This window comes from Cupressus sempervirens, chromosome 3 (assembly GCF_028749045.1).
Source record: "Cupressus sempervirens isolate cs-2001-9-10 chromosome 3, ASM2874904v1, whole genome shotgun sequence".
NCBI classification, from domain to species: domain Eukaryota; kingdom Viridiplantae; phylum Streptophyta; class Pinopsida; order Cupressales; family Cupressaceae; genus Cupressus; species Cupressus sempervirens.
The window spans coordinates 566,563,864-566,585,850 of record NC_143120.1 but is presented as its reverse complement, the minus strand read 5'-3'; the positions used below and the strand labels follow the sequence as shown (position 1 = coordinate 566,585,850).

Genomic DNA, 21,987 nt, shown 5'->3' with positions numbered 1-21,987 from the left:
GCATAACCAATAAGCATATTTATTTTATTTATTTGCACAAAGCTTTAGAGCCGGAAATATTATAGAGTTTTGTCCTCTATAAATATCTTTAAATTTCTGTAAATAATTTAAAATGATAGATAAGTGGACAGGGTCATTTATAGCATTTTAAACTCGATTATCATAGATATAGTGAATAATATTAATTGTTTTCGTATCTGTGTCTTGTTTGTCTCCATACCTTACGAGTTAAAGCGCAATCTAAACTAGTTTAAAATTGTATATATATATTTGATTCGTTGTGTCTTGATTGCTAAATTGTTTATAGTTGAAGTGCATAGAATTTAATAAAATTTTATGTTCAAAACTTGCAATACTGACTCTATTGCCCTTTAAATTTTGGCACTAGTCTTTATATTACTCGTGATTCATAATCTATATGCTAGCAATTATTTTATATCTTTCCATTAAAAAATTAGTATATTCATTTATTTCAATAATTCATAATTATCCTTTGTTTTAAATACTCTCACAGTCATATAATCATTTATTTTGTTTTCAATTCAGAATCTACAAATTTGAAGCTTTTACTTTCTGAAGTCATCATTGAAGTTGCGAAGTTGGCATTATTTCCACAATTTTTGCATTTTTGTATAAATTGAAAATTTTCTATATTTCTTGCCAACTAGGAAACTATTGTTGCATTTCAGATTTATCTGCTATACGTAATCTTGGATTCAAGTGATTGGTTCAGGATCAAGTACACCCACCTTGGCTTTGTAGAGTAAAAAATGCAGAGGATTTAGATCAAATTGATCAATCCTGCCAAGTTGGCCTTCAACCCGTTGGAGTCCCAACATTGAGTTGGCAAGACTCGTAGGATTCCAATCTGTGGTTTTGGGAACCAACACATATGACAATGAGGCTGAGCAAGAGAAAGGGTCGTACTTGGAACTGTATGGGAAGTGTCAAGATTGTATAGGAAAGAAATGTCAATGCAATATGTGAAGAAAAGTTGCAAATCATATGTGGAGGTGCCACCTATGCTATAGAAGATAGACCTATCAAACACGACATGGTAACAACTTGGGTCATGCATTGTACGATCAACTAATTGCCATCATCTAGTATGTGGAATGACACATCTTGAAATCTTACAGAAGAGTATGACATTAGCATAATTTTGACATGAAATTTCTATTTTTTATTGAAGATTTACAAAAATGATGTGAGCCACAGAGTTTCTCTATGGTTCTGAAAGTGTTAATTTGGTCTTGGCAGTAGGGGAGCTACCCCTTGACCCTGCCTTATATTGTCCTAAGACCTTACAAGAGGCGCTACCCCACCCCGCAAGGGGTGCTGCCCCTTGACCCTATTGTGGTTTCTACCTCTAAAGCCCCATTTAATTTTTGAAGTACACCACAATGTTGAGTTTGCATAATACAAGTCATTGCCTACACTCTTGCCATAAATCTTCCTAAAGATTACTTGATGTATACTTGTCATCTAGAAGGCTTTTCCTATAGGGGAGATGATGTGGTTGGCGTAAATTGCTTATTGTTACATTTCATAATATTGGTTATTCATTGATGTATTAATTGTTTGTATTAAGTTTTTGTCACTCTTGGGTAGTTGTACGTGTTCGTTGGTTGACTATTGTGTTCCTATTGGCAATGGTTGGGTCCTTCAAATATGTTGTAGAATACCGCGAAAGGTAGTATGATATGGTCGGATGAAATGTAATCCTTAGCCAATCATCTCTCGTCTTCTTCTTTGTAATGATTTCATGAGTAAATAAAGATATATTTTACTTCTATAAGGGTACAACTACATATTGCAATCTGTATTATAATTTCATGTATGCAATATACCAAGTGTAGTTGTTGTGATATCCCATTATTTTTATCAATATAATTAACATGTAAATAAGCACCAAGGAAAATAAACACACCTTGCCATGTACAACTTCTACATCTTGCATAATGGTTAATCATCATCATGAATTCATTCTTGATATGCATCCCATTCATTCATGTTGTTATCCCCATGAATACATTTATTCATGATGTGCCATCACATACATATGTACATGATCCACATCATACATGAAAACATTCGTATTGATGCAATCCATCTTACCACAACATTCATATCACTAACATATGAATACATACGTACAAGCTATAACGTTCAATGCATTCCTAGAGTGTGATTTGCACTACAAATGCATGTAATGGACTTCCTAGAGTCCACTTTGCATGAAAAATCCCCTTTACATGTAATTGCAGCTTGAGAGTGCAATTTGCACTAGAGATGCAATTTATGGACTTAGGCAAATAAAAAGTGAGTTTTTAAAACACGAGATGGACTTCTTAGAGTCTGATTTACATGTAAAAGATATTTCCAGCCAAAGCATAACATGCAAATGCCCTTCTAGAGTGCGATTTGCACTTAAACAAGTAAATATGCAAATGTATATTTAGAGTCTGATTTTAAACATGTATATGCATATTTGAAATATGTAAATAGACTTCCGAGAGTCCATTTACATGTAAATGCACTTCCAACAAATGAACTTTACATGTAATGTGTCTTGGAGAATCCAATTTTGCACTTAAAACTCATGTAATCACCCTCCAAGACCCTGTTTTTGCACTCCCAAGCCAAAAACGTCCAAGGCATAACATGTATTGCATATTTTAAATATGCAATGAAGCTGGGAGAGTGCAATTTACATCTCCAGCCCACATATGAATACATTTTAGATATGTAAATGCATCCATAGATCCCGATTTTGCATTCCAACACATGCAAATACATTTGAGGAACATGTTTTTGCATTCCCAAGCCAAAAATGGCTCAAATACATGCATTTTTAGGCACATTTTAAATATGCAATGAAGCTGGGAGAGTGCAATTTATATCTCCAGCCCACATATGAATACATTTTAAATATGTAAATGCATCCATAGATCCCGATTTTGCATTCCAATGCATGCAAATACATTTGAGGAACATGTTTTTGCATTCCCAAGCCAAAAATGGCTCAAATACATGCATTTTTAGGACACGTTTTCACCAAAAACAACCAAAGGATTTTTATACACGATTTTGTATTGGAGGGCCACATTTTGCATTCTAATGAATGAATATGCATTTGGGGAACACATTTTTGCATTCTCAAGTCAAAAATGATATATATATGCATTTCAATGCCATGTTTTGACCAAAAATGCCCAGAAAATTGCATTTCCAGCCCATGCATTTGCATTTGGAGGAGGCGTTTTGAAGTTTGAATGCATTTGGAATCCATGTTTTTCACCAAAGCAAGCAAAAAAGCGTCAAGTTATTGCATTTCTAGGGCATATTTTTGCATCAAAACACCCAAATACATTTATTTTACAAAAACGTTTTGCATGTAAGCTTGGAGACCACATTTTGGAGATTGCAAGTCAAAATGCCCATGTTATTAGGCTTCCTAAATCCGATTTGCACCAAATACGTGGGAAGAAAGAAGATTGCAACAAAAAACCTTGGTCTTGCATTGAAAGTTTGAACTTTTCGAAGGATCTTAGTTGTTGCATGCATTTGCACTTAGCGAATCCAATTTTGGAGAAGACTTGTTCATTTCAACTTCTCTTTCCTCCACTTTTGGCTCATTGAGCTCCAAGTAGAAGATTTCAACTTTTCTTATATTTCTTGTTTACTTTGCTATTATATTGCATGTTTTGACTCATCTTTGTCCATTTGTTCAAAGGCATGCCATGTATTTTGCAATTGTTCTATATTTAAGTTGAAATATTCTCATTACAAATGCTAAAAAATCTTGCAAACTCCAAAAATGGAATTGCATGTAGAAGAACAATTTGAAGTTTGTCAAAGTTTGAGTCAAAGAAAGAGGTATGTTTTTGTTTTGGTTGTTTGTTTGCTTGCTTCTTTTGTTTCCTTTTTTGAAGGAAAGTTAAAGAATCCTACCCAAGAATACAAGTGCATCCACATTCTTTCACATTTCATCTTTCCATGTCGATGCATATTTCATCTGTTTTCCAACACCTGCAATTACATCCTCCGAACCCAATTACTTGTTCATCTCAAGTAAAAATATTCATTTTTACCACATGTAATTACCTCCAAAGAACCCAATTTTGGTAAAATGTCACACTTTTAAACACCAAAGTCGTCATTTGCACACATCCATATGCATCCCAACTTGCATTCTTGGCTATACTCACAAAAGCCCATCTTTGCCCACATGCAATCCACCCTTGAGAGTCTGATTTTGGCCCTTTTTTCCCAAGTACATATGCTTTCCGTTCATTTCCAACCATCATATGTGTTTCATAAGTATCTACTCCATGTTTTGAACACTCATCCCTCATGGATTTGTCATTGTAACTCAAATCCCAAAGTTTTCATGAACCCAATCTCATTGCAAGATGTTTTTATTTCCATGTTACAGTGCACTTTTCAAGGTATGTTAAAAATTCTTCAATGAATGGAGACATCTAGTAAAGAAGGCGTGCTTCGAATCAAAAGAAGCAGTAATTCATTTGGTCTCAATTTTCCCAATGGCAGTCCGAGAACCTGAGTTCGTGTGGGAATGCACCAAGCACTTTGCTTCAAAAAAGAAGAAGAGATAAAGCTGCTTATGGAAAGTTGTTCCTAGTTTACATCCGGACACCATCGAGAATGTTTTCAGAGAGTTAGAGAGTCAAGAATGTGTCAATCTACAAAGGAGAATTTACGACAACTCAAACAAGAAAAAGCTTGATCACATCAAGTGTTCAAATAACAACTAGAAACTCATCAAAGAGAATCTAGTAGTGTAGAATACAGGAATCCCCAATCCTATGATCATCATGAAGAACAAGGCTTTTGCTGACAATCTATAACATTGATTCATTTAGAATCAACAGTTTCGACATTTTGTTCAAGTGTTTTACGGCTTTGTAGAAGAAGATGGATTGCATGTAATCCGATTACATGTCCTCATGACATGTAATCCAATAATGGTTCTTGCCTAGTTAGACCGGGTCAAAGTGGTTGAGTTGCTCCCACTTTTTCCTCCCTCTTTCTCTCGTTTCTTTTCCTATATAAGAAGTGCCCCCCGTCTTTGTAAAGATCATCTTTTGTTGTACGCAAGAAAACTCTGCCAAACTTGTGCAAGCATAACTTTGATTGTGTAGTACTGGTTTGGGAGAAAAGTGAATAAAAGAAGCAATTGGATTTGAAGCTTTGACTAGAAGCAATTGTGATAAGTGCAAATTGGAAGCTTTGATTGTAATTTGCGTTTGTCTTTTAATATTCATGCTATTAATTGTAACAGATTTCCACAATCCATAAAATTCTGTATTCGCTTCTGGGTGTGATTGTGTATGTTTTTTTAACATCTATTGTGATGTTAAAAAAACATACACAATCACACCCAGAAGCGAATACAGAATTCATGCTATTACTGTATGGTTTAAATAATTGAGCATAAAGAGTTAAGAAACAATCGGATTCGAAGCTTTGATTGGGAACGATTGTGGTGATACACAGACTAGGAGCTTTGATTGTAGCTTGTATTACTTTCTCAATTCACAAATAGTTAAAATTCTTTACTTCTGGAAGTCTTTAAGTCCCAATAGTAAAGGTTATTCTTATAGAATAGATTAAAAGCAAACTTAGAGCCAAACCGGCATGCTTTCAACTAGTCTTTGAGTTAGTGTTGGTTTATCGGTATCACTATTTCCATCTTTTAAATAGAAGTGTAGTTAAAGATTTCATCTTGCCCATTACTCGCTCTGCGGGTAGTGGATTCTTTCGTAAAAGTTAATAGGTTTAAATATTGGTAATACCCTTTCAAAATCACTCACCTTCTTGCTTACCTTGAGTTGATCCAAGGAATGATGAGAAGGGGGAGCCTTCTTTTTAAGGTAGGAGAGACTCTGTCTCATACACTGTGACTCTGATTCATACAAATATAACATTTGAGTACAAGTTACATTTATTTCCTTTCTTATACTTAAGTTATGTTCATATAAATACTGTTAGGTTTTTTCCTTTCTTATACTTATGTTCGTATAAATATTGTTAGGATCTTTAAGATAGGTTTCAGCTACATAGGAGTTAAGATGCAAAATCTAGATTTTGGGTGGGGTTTTCCGAAAAATTCCAAACTTAGCCAAATTCCAAGATTTAGTATACCTTCAATGCTCAAAAACCCCATAACCTATCTTGGCTTTCTAAGGTCAAATTGGAGCTAGAAAAAGAATTGTCGAAAGTTTTTATGTTTTTTACTCATTTCATCCAAAATCCCTTTGGTTTCAATTCCATATTTTATGTATACTTTACATATATGATGGATTTAGCATTTATGTTCCTTGTTTATGTATGTGAAAACAAATTAATTTCTATTTGATGACATTATAGTGTTTTTAAGTTATATTCAATAAAGGATGCATGAAACAAGTTTTAAATCATTAAAGTCTCTAAATTACAAGGGTTTTTTTCATTTTGCCGAGTTGTTGGTGAGTCATATAGTCGAGTCACTAGTCGAGTCAGCCTTGTTGAGTCTGAGCCAACTCCTATTTTGGGAACTATGCTTAATACACATCATGTTTCAATATTTATTGGTCAGAATCAAGGAAGAAAACAATAAAGATGTTATTGCAGCCATGAAGAGTATGATTATTGCAATTTATGAGTGGTGTTCATTTTCAGCCTCTTGTGCATAATTTGTTAGCATTTTCAAGACAAGAACAAGATGCTTCTAAAGCTTCTTATAAGCTAGTCAGCAATGTGCTCAAACACTGTGAACAGGAAATTGAAGAATTCAAGAAACAATGGGCTGAAAAAGAAATTATTTCATCAAAAATACAACTTACTAAGTCTCCCAAAAAGAGTGGTAATCAAATGAGGAAAGAGAAAAATTGTTTTTCATGTCTAGAAGCTTGGACACCTGATCATCATTGTGGTCTATAAGAAGGAAAATCAGTTACAGCTAAACAATGATAATGACAAAGATGCATATGTAAATGCAACCTTGATTCATGAGAAAGCTAAGACAAGCACAAGCGATTTTGAGTCCTCTGCAAGAAAAAAGGGTGATAATTTCCAACCAAATAAGGGCACTATTATGGAGGAAGAATCAATTACTACAAGTGAAAGGTATACTAAACTCTTAATTGGTAAATTGCAAACTACTATTTTCGAATCTAGTGAAGCAGAATAACTCCCTTCTTGAACCCATAAATGATCACGATGGTATTCCATTAGAATACCATGAAGAGGGCATGAAATCCTCTATAGAAGTAATAAACTGTGATGATTATATTGCTCCAACAGTTGAAGATAAATCAGAAAATGTGTCACATGACAGCCCTTACTCCCTATGTGAATTTGTAATGTCCCCACTATTAGGGTTAATGGATAAGTTATACTTGCAAAACAATTGTTAGAAACATACTAATAACAAATTTCACTATACTATTCTACCCTCTACCTTAAACCCCAATCTTAAGGACATCTCCAGATTGGGGTTCCTAGCTCATAGCTACCTCACTGTCTTCCTGGGAGCGCATCCTTTGAGATTCTTCTTGGACGGGACATCCTCTATCCAAGGTCAATCACATATGCATGCATTGACATCATTAGAAAATCCTGGCACATGGAGGTTATCTATTGTTTCCCGACCATGGTGGTCAGATGGAGATCTTAATATCTCACATAACCCATGCTTCAAGTCTCATTAATCTCCATGGTACTAGCCTTATCGACTAACACAATATTATCCAAGACTCAATTATTCCTCATATAAGAAATATATTGATTTCCACAAATAATATGGTCATGCAATAAGATTTATTTATATTCAAAAATCATTTATATCCATATTCAATTAATAATAATAAAGTGGCTTTTAAAAAAGCCTCCATAGTAACCATAAGTCCAAATATATTACACAACATACTATGCGTACCTTTTTAGAAAGTGGGGTCTACCCCTGGTCTTCCTTCAATCCACATACTACTCTCCTGCCACTGGGTGCCTTGCAATCATGTGCTTTTTTGTTCATTGCTCATATGGATCTGTAATCCTTGAATTGATGGCCGCTTCTTGCAATGAGACTTCATATTCTATTTAGTTTTCTTTTCCTTCGATCCATGGATCGGTGGTAATGTTTGGTCCATGTTTAATCTTATTATTTATTCCTCCTATGATATTCAATCCCCACGTAGGATGCTTAAGGTATATGCTTCTAATTTTCGATGATTGTTATATAAGCTTATCGATCAGTTGCTCCTTCGTCATATTCTTAGAACTTTTGCTGAGTGGTGGGATACCTTGTCTATATGGCATTCACGTTCACTTTGCAGTCCTCTATATTTTTAACTTGTTCCCCCTTCTATAGTACTTATTGTGTGTGTCTCCTATCCACTTTTATGACATGAATTTTATATGCCATTACAGGTTCGTGACCCATTTAATGATCTCTGTTAGTCTTGGTATTTAATTTATTATTAAATGTATTTTAAAGACATTGAGGAGCCATCACTTTAATTTAGTAAATATTGTAAGTTAAGAATATTGTAACATAAGGGTGTAAATTTGATCTTTGATAAATATATTGCCTAATATAGATTACAATTGTAATGCTTAAACTATATCTATTGTGTTTTCCATTTATACAAAGAGTATAATCATCAATAATTGGTAGTGTATTAGATGACTTATAAATCACCATCCTTGATTTATGGCAAAATATTTAACTTTATGGATAGATAGGTTTGTATTTATTACTTGTTTTATTTATTATAACAATTTATTATTTATATTTTATTTGAAGGAGAGGATATTACAGTCCTACCCTCTCGAAACTGCTTGTCCTCAAGCAATTCCAATATGGTTCTTGTTCTAGTTCCTAGTCTGAGTTTGAGGATATAGTTGAAAATTTGAAGGATTAAGTGTACTTACATTGTATGCTTTTCATGATTCCAATTTGATCTTTACATGGATAATCACATAGACAAATGTACGATATTTAGGTGAATCATTAATCATAGTCAAGTGATTCATATTTGATGATCAAATGGTTGACATAAAATTATAGATTTCATAATGTTGAGGTATCAAATTGCCTTAAATAGTTCCATACATAATTTGGTTGATATCTTCATAATCAAAGATATGGTATAATGGGTATTCATAGTTTCAATATCCTTAGGGTTTCTTTGATGATTGTATCATATGAAAATATTATTAAAAGATTAATGTGCATTAGCATGCATTTGAAATGAAATCTATGAGAATGATAAATAAAATAGATTTGACATTTTTCATATTGATCTCAAGTCTTTTATGATTCTTACATGCCCTCCTTAAGAGGATGAAAATTTAAATGTCGTTGCCTGCTAGATACTCATCCACGAGTAAGCTTCCTCAAGGTATTGGGACTACATGTTCGTACCCATCTTGGATTCTTTCCTCGAGGATTTTGGAATCATGTTCTTAACCATCTTAGACTCTTTCCTCAGGGCATTCGAAACCATGTCCTCACCCATCTTGGAATCTTTCCTCAAGGAATTGAAACTCATGTCCTTATACATCTTGGGATCTACATATCTTGAGGAGATTTACTTTGCCTCTTCCATCTTGACAGAATTCACTTATATATATCCATCATTTATTTAATCATGTTTCGTGATTCATTATCACTTGCATTCAATAGTTTGGTCTTTTTATTGATTGAAATGTTTATAGTTTTATTCACCCTACAGGATGGCAAGATCATGCTCTGATACCACTATAATGTCACCACTATCAGGGTTAATTAAGGATAAGTTATACCTGCAAAACAATTGTTAGAATCATACTAATAACAAGTCTCACTATACTATTCTAACCTCCATCTTAAACCCCAACCTTAAGGACAACTCCAAATTGGGCTTTCTAGCTCATAGCTACCTCATCGTCTTCCCAAGAGCACACCCTTTAAGATTCTTTTTGGACGGGACATCCTCTTTCCAAGGCCAATCACATATGCATATGTTGACATCATCAGAAAATTCTGGCACATGGAGGTTATCTATTGATTCCTGGCCATGGTGGTCAGATGGAGATCTTAACATCTCACATACCCCATGCTTCGAGTCTCATTAATCTCCATGGTGCTAGCCTTATCGACTTACACAATATTATCCAAGACTCAATTACTCCTCATATAAGAAATATATTGATTTCCACAAATAATATGGTCATAAAATAACATTTATTTATGTTCAAAAATTATTTATATCCATAGTCAATTAATAATAATAAAGTGGCTTTTAAAAAGGCCTCCATAGTAACCATAAGTCTAAATATATTAAACAACATATTATGCATACCTTTTTTCAAAGTGGGGTCTACCCCTGGTCTTCCTTCAACTCGCGTACTACTCTCCTACCACTGTGATGCGTTTGCATGCAAACTTTACTTTTGGTTGCATATTTGAATTTGTATTGAAATATAATCACAATCATTTGCTCCAAAAATTTAATTAAATCCTTGACATAAGCTTCCATGAATAAATTAAATAAATGACCCCTTCTAATGATGACTCAACCCTCAACTTAAGTGAAATTTTTTAAGTTAACTTATAACTTTATGATAAACCATTTAATGATTTGATAATAATTTGGCCACTTAAATAATAATAACTCCCAAAATACGTATCCTTTAAATGTGTTGTCTGAAATAGGAATTATACCTATTATTTCCCAATGTGACCAAATGCACTTTCCTAAAATAAAAAGGGTCCCTCTCAATCCTCACCAGACTTGCCATAAATAGTAGGTGCATGAAACTAAGCCCAAACGATGTCCAATCTGAGTCAAACGAAGTCTAATCTGAGCCAAATGAAGACCAAACTGAAACATACTGAATTGTATAGAAGACGAGACCCTCTCATAACCAAGTCTCTACCTTAGAACATCCTCTATCCAGAATGATTAGCCTACGAGGATCACAATGATAGGCTAATCCCTCGAGCTCTAATGCTAGCAAAAATGGGGACATTACAAGGTCTTATTTTTACAACAACAATTACATATTCTCACAATATTATGAGGTAGAGAATGAACCAAGTGATATAAATCTTGAAAACTAGCTTAATGGTGAACCTCTCAATAGTGAAGATAATAGTTTGACTATTGACATTTGTAGTGAATCAGAGACTTCAATGATGTCTTCATGGAATAATTAAGGTTCCCACAACTCATTAATAGATTTTCCATTGGACTTTTATGGTGTTGTAGCTGTTAATTTATTGGTTGGTGTATTTTTCTTCCTCCATGCTACAATAATCAGTGGTTGCCGTGTGTGGACAATTAGTACATTTTCAGATTTGCCTTAGCCTACATGGATTAGTGAGTTGCAAGTAGATGAGTGGGGACAACACTTCTTGTGATATATTCCATATGAGATGTTTACCCTTTCAATTCAGTGTCACAGTGACGATATTGTTGATATTCTTGTTGCTGATTTGGGTTATGGTAGAGGCATTTGGAGACCTAATGATACAAGATGATAGTGGATGGATGGAACATCATTATGACTCCTAGGATAGTGTTGGGCAGGATGGTATGGGATCCATAAGTTGATAGAATGAGTTACTTAACCATTTGAGGTAGGGAACAATTGCAGGGTAGCACAGTAGACAAAAGCAGTAGTATCTCTCAAGATGACATGGGATCCAAGGATCATAGAGATAGATGGGTTGTATTCTTACTTTTGATACCACAACATGGCATGTCCTAACTCCAGAGTTACTAGTATGGGTCATAGAGATGCTAGCAGATGGATATGAGATCCTAGTATTGGTTTACGAACTCATGATTGCTTGAGGGCAAGCAATCTCAAGGAGGGAGGACTATAATGTCCCCTTTTAGGGACATTAGGTGATTTAATGACATATTCATGTAATATTAAAATTGGCTTATGAGAGTGCCAATAGTGGTATGTTGTGATGGTTAAGTTGTTGAGTTGTTATCCTTGCCATCAAGGTTCAAATCTAATGGGGATGAGGTCCCTTGTTTGTGACCTCACTAGGTCATAGCTCTAGGTCAAAGCGTTTACCCCTCTTTAAAAAAAAGAAAAAAAAATTGGCTTATGAGAGCATAATGTAAATTTATAAGAAGGTCAATTTAATATTATAAAGTGGGCAAAAGTGACAAAGGAGGAATAAGATAAAAATACAGAAGAAGGAAGTTTAAGGGTCACATCTTTGCGCATTAAAAGAAGGAAGGCAATTCGTTTTTTAGCATGCTTGGATATTGATTTTGGCATCTGAGTTTTTCTCAAAGAAATCTTGAAGTGTTCAGCTTCATATTCAAAACCTAAGGACGAAGACTTCAACCCGACAAAGTGGACACAAAACCAATTCAACATTGGAGGTCAATTTGAGACAGAGTTTCACAATTGCATTTTAGGTTCATTTTCTAGTGATCCAATTTGACTGTCATCAATATTTTTATGAGTGGATTGTTATTGTATTGCTGATTATTATAATGCAATTACATTTTCCAAGTATTTCATATGAGCATTTTCTGGTATATTTGTTGGATTTTTATTACATAAATTCTTTGCTTGCAGTCTAAAAATTGTTATGAGAAAATTTGGGGAAAAATATATAGTGGCATATTATAACGGTCCATGTTTTAGTATTTCAAGTTCCCCTTCATTTTAGGGAGACCATGTAGCCTTTGTAGCCATTGATATGTGCTCCTCATCCATCAATCGTATCCATGTTAATGTTTGGCATTGATATCCAATATTAATCAAGGGACTTCACGTCATTGGGTACTTCATTGTAATTGACATTTGGTCGATATTGTATAATATAATTTGCTGGCAGTGAGGGCTACTGCCCTTAATCGTACTCCCATAAATCACCGGCCATGACATAATCTCCATAATTAATACTTGATGCTTGCTGAGTTCAGTTCATGACTTCTTTCTGTTTAATTTCTCGCCTAAATGTTTCGTCAATTACTTTCACCTCTTTGGCATACTTCCACAATGTTATCAGGATGGTCAAAACACCATACTTGATCCATCTATTCTTTGCAAATTTGCATCTCTTAAAGACTTTATGATTAAGCTCCTTGGTCACAAATTTGGGGACATTACATATTTCTTTTAAGAAAATTTTGGCTTCTCAAAAGCATCTCTAAGCACCAAAAAGTTTGTGTTTTGTTGCCCCACTTTTCACCCTGTGACCATTTTGCAAAAGTGGAAATTTTGTGTCTTAGTTAAGCCTAGGTATGTTTGGGTCTAGTATTAATTTCCTTTAGGTGAAAAGAGCCTTCATCAGATTTTCTGTCTTTCCCTTCTCCCACATTTCATGGCCGGGTGGTTTCCCTTGATGTTGTGAGTTTATGGGTAGCTTAGTACCTAATTCAATGGAGGTTCTTACAACATGCAAAAGTTGTTCACAAAGCTAAGCTTGTTCATGACTTATCATGTTTTTCAATGAAAGAAAGAAGCTTGCGGAAAATTGAGCATCGCCTTCTTGGTGGGTTTTCAACCCATGAAGGCGATTTTCTGCTAAAACCAATAGATGATGCTTATGGGCCTATATAAGAAGATAATGAGCTATTTTATGGAAAATCCTTATTTCAATTACAATATTCTACCTTGGGAAACATTCCAGATTTATCACAATGCTCAGAATCATCTTTAGTGTAAAACTCAAAAATGACTTCTCCTCAGCGGGCTTTTGACCCATGAAGTCCGTTTTCCGCCAAAGGAAATTGTGAAGGAAAGAAACAAGGAAGTGGGCCCCTTTTCGACTTTCGTAATCCTCTCAAGATTTTTCAAACCCAAAGGAAATATTAATTTAAAGGATAAAGTTTAAAGGAATGTCTACGCGGAAAAATGGAAATCGTCTTCTCCTTGGCAAGTTTTCAACCCATGAGGACAATTTTTCGCATTCAAGAGAAAATCAACTTTATAAGCGGATTGGGCCCACGAATTACACGCAAAACATCTTAAGATAATAATGGAAACAATCTAACCATTGCGGGAAAGGTATTCTGAGCAGAATTCAATTGGGCGGACATTTCCTTATGGGGTACTCTATTCCTAATTCTTCGAAACTTAATGGGAAATGGAAGAGTAGGTATGAAAGAAAGGAAAGTTACCGATGGGCCAATAGAAATAGTGAAAAGACACCGAAATATTCGTTAGAGCTCCCACATTTACTGTTTCAACAAATTTATCCTTTAATTCATTCGTGTGGCGCGAAACTTTGAAGATCAACGGATGAATTGAGACTCCTATATAGATGGAAACATAACAGTTATTCAAACTACCGCTTTTTCTTGAACTATTATTCTATTAAATTGAACAATGCTTTCAAATAGTTTGTATTTGCGAATTCAATATCCTGTTCTTCATCTAGATTTGAAATTGCAATTTACTTCATTCTCAGACAAAATGGCAACTAGATTTGTGGGGTTCAATGGGCTAAATGGAATCAAGTCCACATTGCAGAATTTCACGGATACTTCACTCCGTTTTAATGACATGCAAGATTTCCAAAGGAGGCTGAAGTCGGAGCCGATTCATCCCATAACTGAGAAGCTCCGAGGAAGTGGACTAGTAGAGGTAGCTAGTTTTCCAATGGCAGTCCAAGCTCCAGAATTGATTTATGAATGCATAAATCACTACAATTTGGATACCAAACAGATTGTGTTACTTGATCATATAGTATTAATCTCCACTGATAGACAAACTGTGCTGAATTGCTTCCGGGTTCCAAAACGAGAGGAGTTTTCGGACTTGATAATAGGAGCAGTCTTTGAGTTCTCCACGAAGAAGGCGGTGTGGAGGAAACAAATTATGCAATCTTGGTTTCAAAAGCCACGGAGCGCCAAGAGTAAGGTCCCCAAAACTCTATTTGGTACAAACCTCAAACCTGACATTGTAGACATTCTAGTTCTCCTGCACAGATTGAAAGGTGAGGTAGAGGCTCTAAATTTCGTTGAACAGTATTTCTTTCCGGTACAAGTTATTTGTTCAGATATACAATATATTGATTGGGCTCATGAGGTAAGTGAAAATCTTTCCAAAGCTCTCAGCGCCACAAAGTTCTACAAAACCTTCTATATGTCTTCCTTTTTAATTTACATGCTAGCATCTCTACAGTTATGGCCAGGCCTTCCAAGAATAGAAAAATTTCCTGATGATGTGAAGTGCTATGAGTTCTATCCATGTTTGCAATTGCAAAATAGTTATGTGGAGTATGTCAAAGTTAATGATGCATTCACAATAAGAATTTGCAAGGAACTCCAAGGATGCTCGAAGAGGAGATTCAGTCTGGAGGCAATGGTGGCTATTAGTCAATTCGGAAGCCATTTTATCCAGTTCTCATCTTTCTCGTATTTACGTCTTGTAGCTTTCGATGGATTCCCCCTGAAGCTGCCCAGGTATCCGAGTGACATGATCATGCTAATAGAGATCGTGAGGCAGGCGATCTAGGTGAATGTGCTAAGTGGAAGCTTGACGAAGGGATATGAGTTCCCTATGAAAGTAGGAGCTTATAGTGCGAGTCCCGCTCTGATGCAAAGAATATGCTCAAAGTGTTCAAGATGAAATACAAATTGGAGATGTATGAGGTCTTGAGACCTATGTCTGATCTGAATGGATATGCTAGGGAGGTGTTGTAGATTGGAAGTTTGATCAAACACATTACCATTGTTGAAGAATATTGGGCGGATTGTAAAGATGAATTTGAAAGTCGAGATCGTGCTTTCGCCAGGCTCACAGTGGAGCAAATAAAAACATATAATATCAATCTTGATGTTGAAGGATTGGAGGATGATGAGCAAAATATCTATAGTAATACATATTTGACTAAGTTAAGGAACACTCCTACTAGTTTGGAGCCTTATGAGAATGCTGAGGAAGATTTAGACATTATGATGTCTCGAATCATTAAAAGAACTGGGAAGTGGGTTGAATGAATAGCCAAAAGAAGTCAGAGTAGAGGCGTAGCCACTAAAGCTTCTCCAGTAGCTGCAACTCCCTCTTCCTCCCAAAGTGCTACACCTGGCATAACATTAGCTATCACTCAAGGACCAGCTCAACCTTCGGGAGGAGGTGACCAACCTCCAGACAAGAGCATTCCCATAGCTAAGACTTGTCATGATGGCTCCCTCCCAGTTATTGGAACCCAAACTGGTGCTGAAGAGAAGAAGACGGAGGAGCCAAAGGATAGTGCTGTTACACCAGTTCCCTCTCCTCATGTTACACTAGTCTTCTCCTCATCATAGCCTAGTTCCGCCAGTAAGTGCTACACTTCTGCAATCAAGTGGCTCCCCATTACAGATAGTAGATACAGTAGTGAATCTACTGAATCTGATGGGGCAACGAAGAAAACCTCAGAGGTGGAGAAAGGCCAGAGCTCTTCCAAGCTCATTTCTCAGGCCTCGAAGAATCCCTTCTCTTCAACTGCGTGACAATCACTCTAGTTAAGAAGAAGATGTTTAGCATAGAATCACTTGGGACAGCCTCCAAAGTGATAGGCACTGATTCCTGGTTAGAGGATACTCTGGAGAGAAAGAGAAAAAGATGAAAGCGGCCCTGCCAAGGATACCATATCCCTTGCAGTTCGTTCTGGGTCTGCATTAACCAAGGTAAAGAAGCAAAAAACTTTGTCTATACTTGGGCAAGATCCAACCAAGCCCAATAAAGAAGGAAGAATTGAAGATATGACTCTGATGATTTTACTATGCACTTGGTGGACCTTGGAGAAGCCAGACATGACACTAAGGTTGGCTTGTGGAAGTCAACAAATGAAGTAATTGAGGGACAACTGGAAACCCTAAAGTTGTCAAAAGTTAGGATGAAGGCTGAGATAGAAGAGTTGAACAGATTCATCAGACAATTGGTTACTCCATTGGCAACTATCTCCGGAGTATCAGTAACAAGAAATCCTACTGCTGTTGAAGTTCAAGCTCTTGTTTCTCAACTTTAGGAAGCTAGGCACTTTGGCCAAATTGGTAAAGACTGGATTGGAAAGCTCAAAGTAGAGGGAGTCGCTATTATAGAACAAATTAACAATGTTATCTTAAGATTAGAGACAGAGAAGGATAACATTTTAGCAAATAGCAATACTCTGGCTGGAGAAAGAACAAAGTGCAATGATTGTATCTCTCTTTTGAAGATGATCATTCAAATGAAGGTAAAGGAAGCCGTTGAAGCAAAAATCTTGCCAAAAAGAGATGAACCTCTGTTCGAATGGCTTTAGAGCATGCAGTTCAAGACATAAATGATCCTATTAGCAGAAAAAGGACTTAAGGAAACAGAGGATAAAGTGAAGAAGACCCAAGACAGAGGATTTGAACTCATGAAGGGGCTACATACAGATTCACAGACTAGTGGCCAAGGGAAAACACTCATTGGGATAAACGTCATGAAGGAGAATTTCTCTAAAATCTTAGATAGTCTAACTGATGTGTCTTCCAGTGATCAAAACAGAGTTGCAGAGCTCCAGAAACTCAGCGGATGCATACACGTGGCCATGAAGGAATTGCCAAATCAATTGAATGCTGTAAAGGAGTTGGCCAAAGAGCATTCTATGTGGCTCTTGAGATACACCAATATACACGTGCCTAAGCATGAAGAGCTAATCCCAATCATAGTTGCTGCTAAGGCCTATAGAACAAAAGCAAAAAAGGGGAAGAAGATGAAGTGAATCACATTCCGCCCCCTTTTCACTTTCTTATGTAATTATTGCAATACGAAAAATTGGTTTCTTGCCATTTGTCATTCTTTGAGGAGATGAACCAATTGAACTTCTATTGTAACGGTCATCTCAAAATCCTATATGTATGAAATTGAAAGATTAATAAAAGGTCGGCAAATTTTTGGTGTGAAGTATTTGATGTTGCAGAGTCAATAGAATGGTATTTTGTATCAACTGTTTTCTGTTCCATTTCTGTTAGTTGTAGTTATATGTTTTCTCTTTAATCTGGATTGAGGCAAGGAAAGAACAGAGTTTCATTCAAATGTTTCAAGGCAGCGAACGGATGTGATAAGTAGTGTCATTGCATGTTCAAAGAGGAATCCCTTAAACGTTTTTCCCTTTAGCTAACTTCTTCTTCTCTATAGTTTAGATTCTAATTGGTTTAGTTCAGTATTAGTTGTTATGCTATTAAGCTTTGTGAGTTCATAAGAAGTGTGGGTTCATATACTTAATTGATTCTTCAGAAGTCTTTTTCTGCCTGAGTTAGATCCTGTTTAGGTTTGGCTTGGTTTTACCTCTTTTGTTCTTGGGTCAAGAACACACCCCATATTAGCTTAGAAATAAAACATAATTCACTGCAAATCTACCATAGGGAGCTGTACCTATCAATTCAAAGAAAAGCCAGTCTATCCATAAGTGGCTTTTCAACTGTTTGTAATCAGATATTGTTTATAATTTGGGCATTCAAGAGTCATAATCAAAAAAGAACAAATCTGTTTATCAACATGTTTCTAACCTGATTCTCTTAAACTAGATATGTGAATGTACTAGAATTTGTAGTATGTGTTGTGCTTGTGTCCCCCATTTCTCCCCGTAAGAGTTTTGACCATCTTTTGCAAACCCAATGACTAAACAAATATTTCCCTATGCAGGTGCAAGCTGGGATATTATATTTAAGTATATTGGTTAAATATGCAGCAAGAAATACAAGTTAAAGGATGCATATAAAGAATTAAAAACTGAAATTAATGTGCGTTCCAAAAGGTATAAATCTTGGAATCTCTTTTTTGTCCACCAATAAATGTCTATTGTGGGTCCCCTATATAGCTGATGGTGACGTTCCTTTATGTGATCATAGAATAGATTAAGCCACAAAGTAATAGACACAGATACAAATGTCAATTTTTGTCAAAGATCACTACCGCATAGTTTGCAATTGCTAATCATTAATTCTCTGTCTAATAAACATCTGAAATTTAAATTCAAACACACAGAAAGAAAAATAAAAGAATGGAAACATGCTTGTGGGGCTTAAACCTGTAAATATTAGAAAAGAAATTGCAAGTCACTCATGAACTGATGTATCTGAAACTAAGAAACAACATCAAGACATACAAATTGAGAAAAGGGTTCTTCAAATATGGCAAAAAGAAACATGGAAACCAGCTAAACAAGACACATCAAAATGACATTGAAGTGATGAACACAGAATTGATATTGCACAACAAGATTTCTAAACAACGGAGTTGCAAGGGAAAGCTAGACCAGATCACAAAGTGTGGGGTTCTTTATCAGATTTTCCAGTCTTTCACCATGTGCTGTCCCAACCAACATCACTCCTCTCTCTGCAATGGTCCGACAAGCAAGTGCCTCTGCTTCTGTTCCAATCTCATCAACGATAACTACCTCTGGCATATGGTTCTCTACAGCTTCTATCATAACTTTGTGCTGTAAAGATGGTTCTGGAACTTGCATTCTTCTTGCACTCCCAATCGCAGAATGTGGAACATCTCCATCCCCTCCAATTTCATTGCTTGTATCAACAATAACCTATTGTGTCATTGATAGTCAACTTGTGTGGCAAGAAACAAAGCACAATGAATATGGACTAAGAATTTCTCTAGAGGTGCAGAAGGTTAAAGACATGCCACTCTTTTATGCAACTCGTCTGCCAGAACTCGAGCTATTTCACGCATTACAGTAGTCTTTCCCACACCAGGCCTGTCAAATCACAAAGACAACATTGAAAACATAATTCAATATTTTAGTAAAATAAAATGATGAATTAAGTAATTTCAAACAAACCTTTTAGGCTGTCTTGATACCTTCCCAGAAATAAGATACTTTCTCCATAAGGTAAAAGGTCGCGGACCATGTCAACATGGCCATTCACTGCACGTCCAACTCTACATGTCAAACCAACTATCACGCCTTTTCTGCTCCTGATTGCAGATATTCTGTGCAGAGTGCCTTCAATGCCAGCTCGATTGTCACCACCAAACTCGCCAATGGTAGCTTGGACTGCATCCAAGTCCTTTCGTGTTATCTGTTCACGAAAATAATAGCACCAATCGTTTATCCTTGCACTGTCTGCAATGCATTTGTAAATTGCAATCATATCCATAGATATCACATGTTTCTGTAGTTGACTATAACCATGTTTTAGAAAGAAAGCAGTAATGTTTATTCTGGATATTTAGCTGATACAAATTAAGTATAATGTGTCCAATTCCTGTGGTTCCAATGCGTAAGTGATTATTAAAAAAAAAAATCTGGTGGGCCAATGTACTTTTAATTTCAAATAATCTGATAATCATTTTATCAAAAGATATAAATTTGAACTCTAATGTAATAGTTGCTAGTTCTGTCCATAATTCCTTCATAAGCATTTTGCATTCTAGCTGATGACATGACTCTATCACCTGCTTATGGAAATCTAATTTACTCTACTAATTTGTTCCTGGTCCAAGAATTGGAGACAGATTCAAACTGATTGGTGATATTTAGCTCCCAAAAGTATTGTATCCAGTTCTGGGGGACAAGTGACCCTCTAAAATAAGTTGAATATGTGCAAAATGAGAAAGGGTTCTTCTCCCTGCCTATAATTGGTGTTTGATTTGTCCTGTATCAATTTACAACAGACTTATAGCAGACATATAATAGGAAAAACTGCAATAAGTACAATAGTGACTAAAAATGCTCCTAGAAATGATTTCTTATAAATAAAAATAAATAATTATAATTATTCTGCAGAAATAACAGCCAAAATCCATGGATGGAATATGCATAAGGAAATTTCTCAAATACCTTTATTTGTGATACTAATGGACAATTTATAGAGATAAATCAGTGCTGCATTTTGTGGAATGAGCTTATAAATTTAAATATTTACATAGGAATTCATTTCACATGAATATTTACTTGTGATACTAATGGACAATTCATAAAGAGAAATCAGTGCCACAGTTTGTGAAATGAGTTCATAAACATGAATATTTACATAGGCATTCAATGCTCAAATCCCCAATCTTAGGTTGTCCAAGTGGTTTCATCTTTAAGGCTGTGAAATTGATGTCACTTATCTTCATTTCTGTTACAGTTTTCTTCTCATTTCTTACAGGATTTCTTGTCTCTCAAATAACCCATGTTCCTTGTCCTAATTGCTAACCAACAGTTATCTGGAGGACAGGAGTTAACCCTCTGGAGGGTTAAGCTAGTCCCATGTTCATCATGCTGGTACCTTCTCTAGTGATTATTTGGTCCTCTGTCTTTGTGCATCTGACTTGTGGGTCCATATGCTCCAATAGGCCTGCCAATGAGTTTTCTTCTGTTTTCATATTTATAATATTACAAATTTTTTTTACTGCGTTGCAGATAGTTTCATGAGTTTTAGGAGCAACTTATTAGGATCAATTTATCTATATTTTATGTTTTTTCTTCTAAGGGAAAAATGTACACATCAACAAGATAAATTGCTACTGTTGGGATAAATATTTGGCAATCAACTTTATAAACCAATTGCAGAATGATTATTTCAACCACAGTGTGTGAGATAAAATGTCTCCTCTCCGAAAGGGGAGGTGCCCTTCTTATTGCTATTGAACTCAACCAAGTACTTAACTAATTATATATACACTAAGCTTAACAATGGGGTGAGACGCTCATCATATTCTCTTATTTTAGAACAAGCATTTTCTTTTCAACGCAAACCTTTAATACTGATGTAATTCCCTACTAAATACCAACTGGAGAATTTATCATAATATACAATGAGTTAACCGAAAGAATAAATAAAGTATACCAGCAACTTTATGTAACTAAGAAGCTCAAAGACTTTCCGTGACTTCCTATGGAAATATAGTAGCAACAATGAAGTTTAGATGCAGCTTAAAGACCCCAACATATACTACACCCCAATTGCACAAAAGTAGAGAACAAAAGCAGCTCAAAGACTATGCAATGTCCCCTTTTGAGGTAGTGGGTTTTTCTGAAGGCTAGCATATCACTTTGGTCCT

The 21,987-nt window shown here is 35.6% G+C and overlaps 1 protein-coding gene across 4 annotated transcripts in view; it reads right to left on the bottom strand.

Moving 5' to 3' along the window:
- LOC149567683 (P-loop containing nucleoside triphosphate hydrolases superfamily protein) overlaps window positions 1-21,987 on the bottom strand; it is a 216,871-nt gene that overhangs the window by 98,823 nt on the left and 96,061 nt on the right. For all 4 annotated transcript variants that reach the window (XM_089820945.1, XM_089820944.1, XM_089820943.1 and 1 more), the window contains exons 4-6: window positions 19,798-20,018; window positions 19,621-19,693; window positions 19,238-19,522 (exon numbers count right to left, since the gene is read on the bottom strand). In XM_089820945.1, coding sequence (XP_089677071.1) covers window positions 19,238-19,522; window positions 19,621-19,693; window positions 19,798-20,018 — 579 coding nt within the window. The remainder of the gene's footprint in view (window positions 1-19,237; window positions 19,523-19,620; window positions 19,694-19,797; window positions 20,019-21,987) is intronic.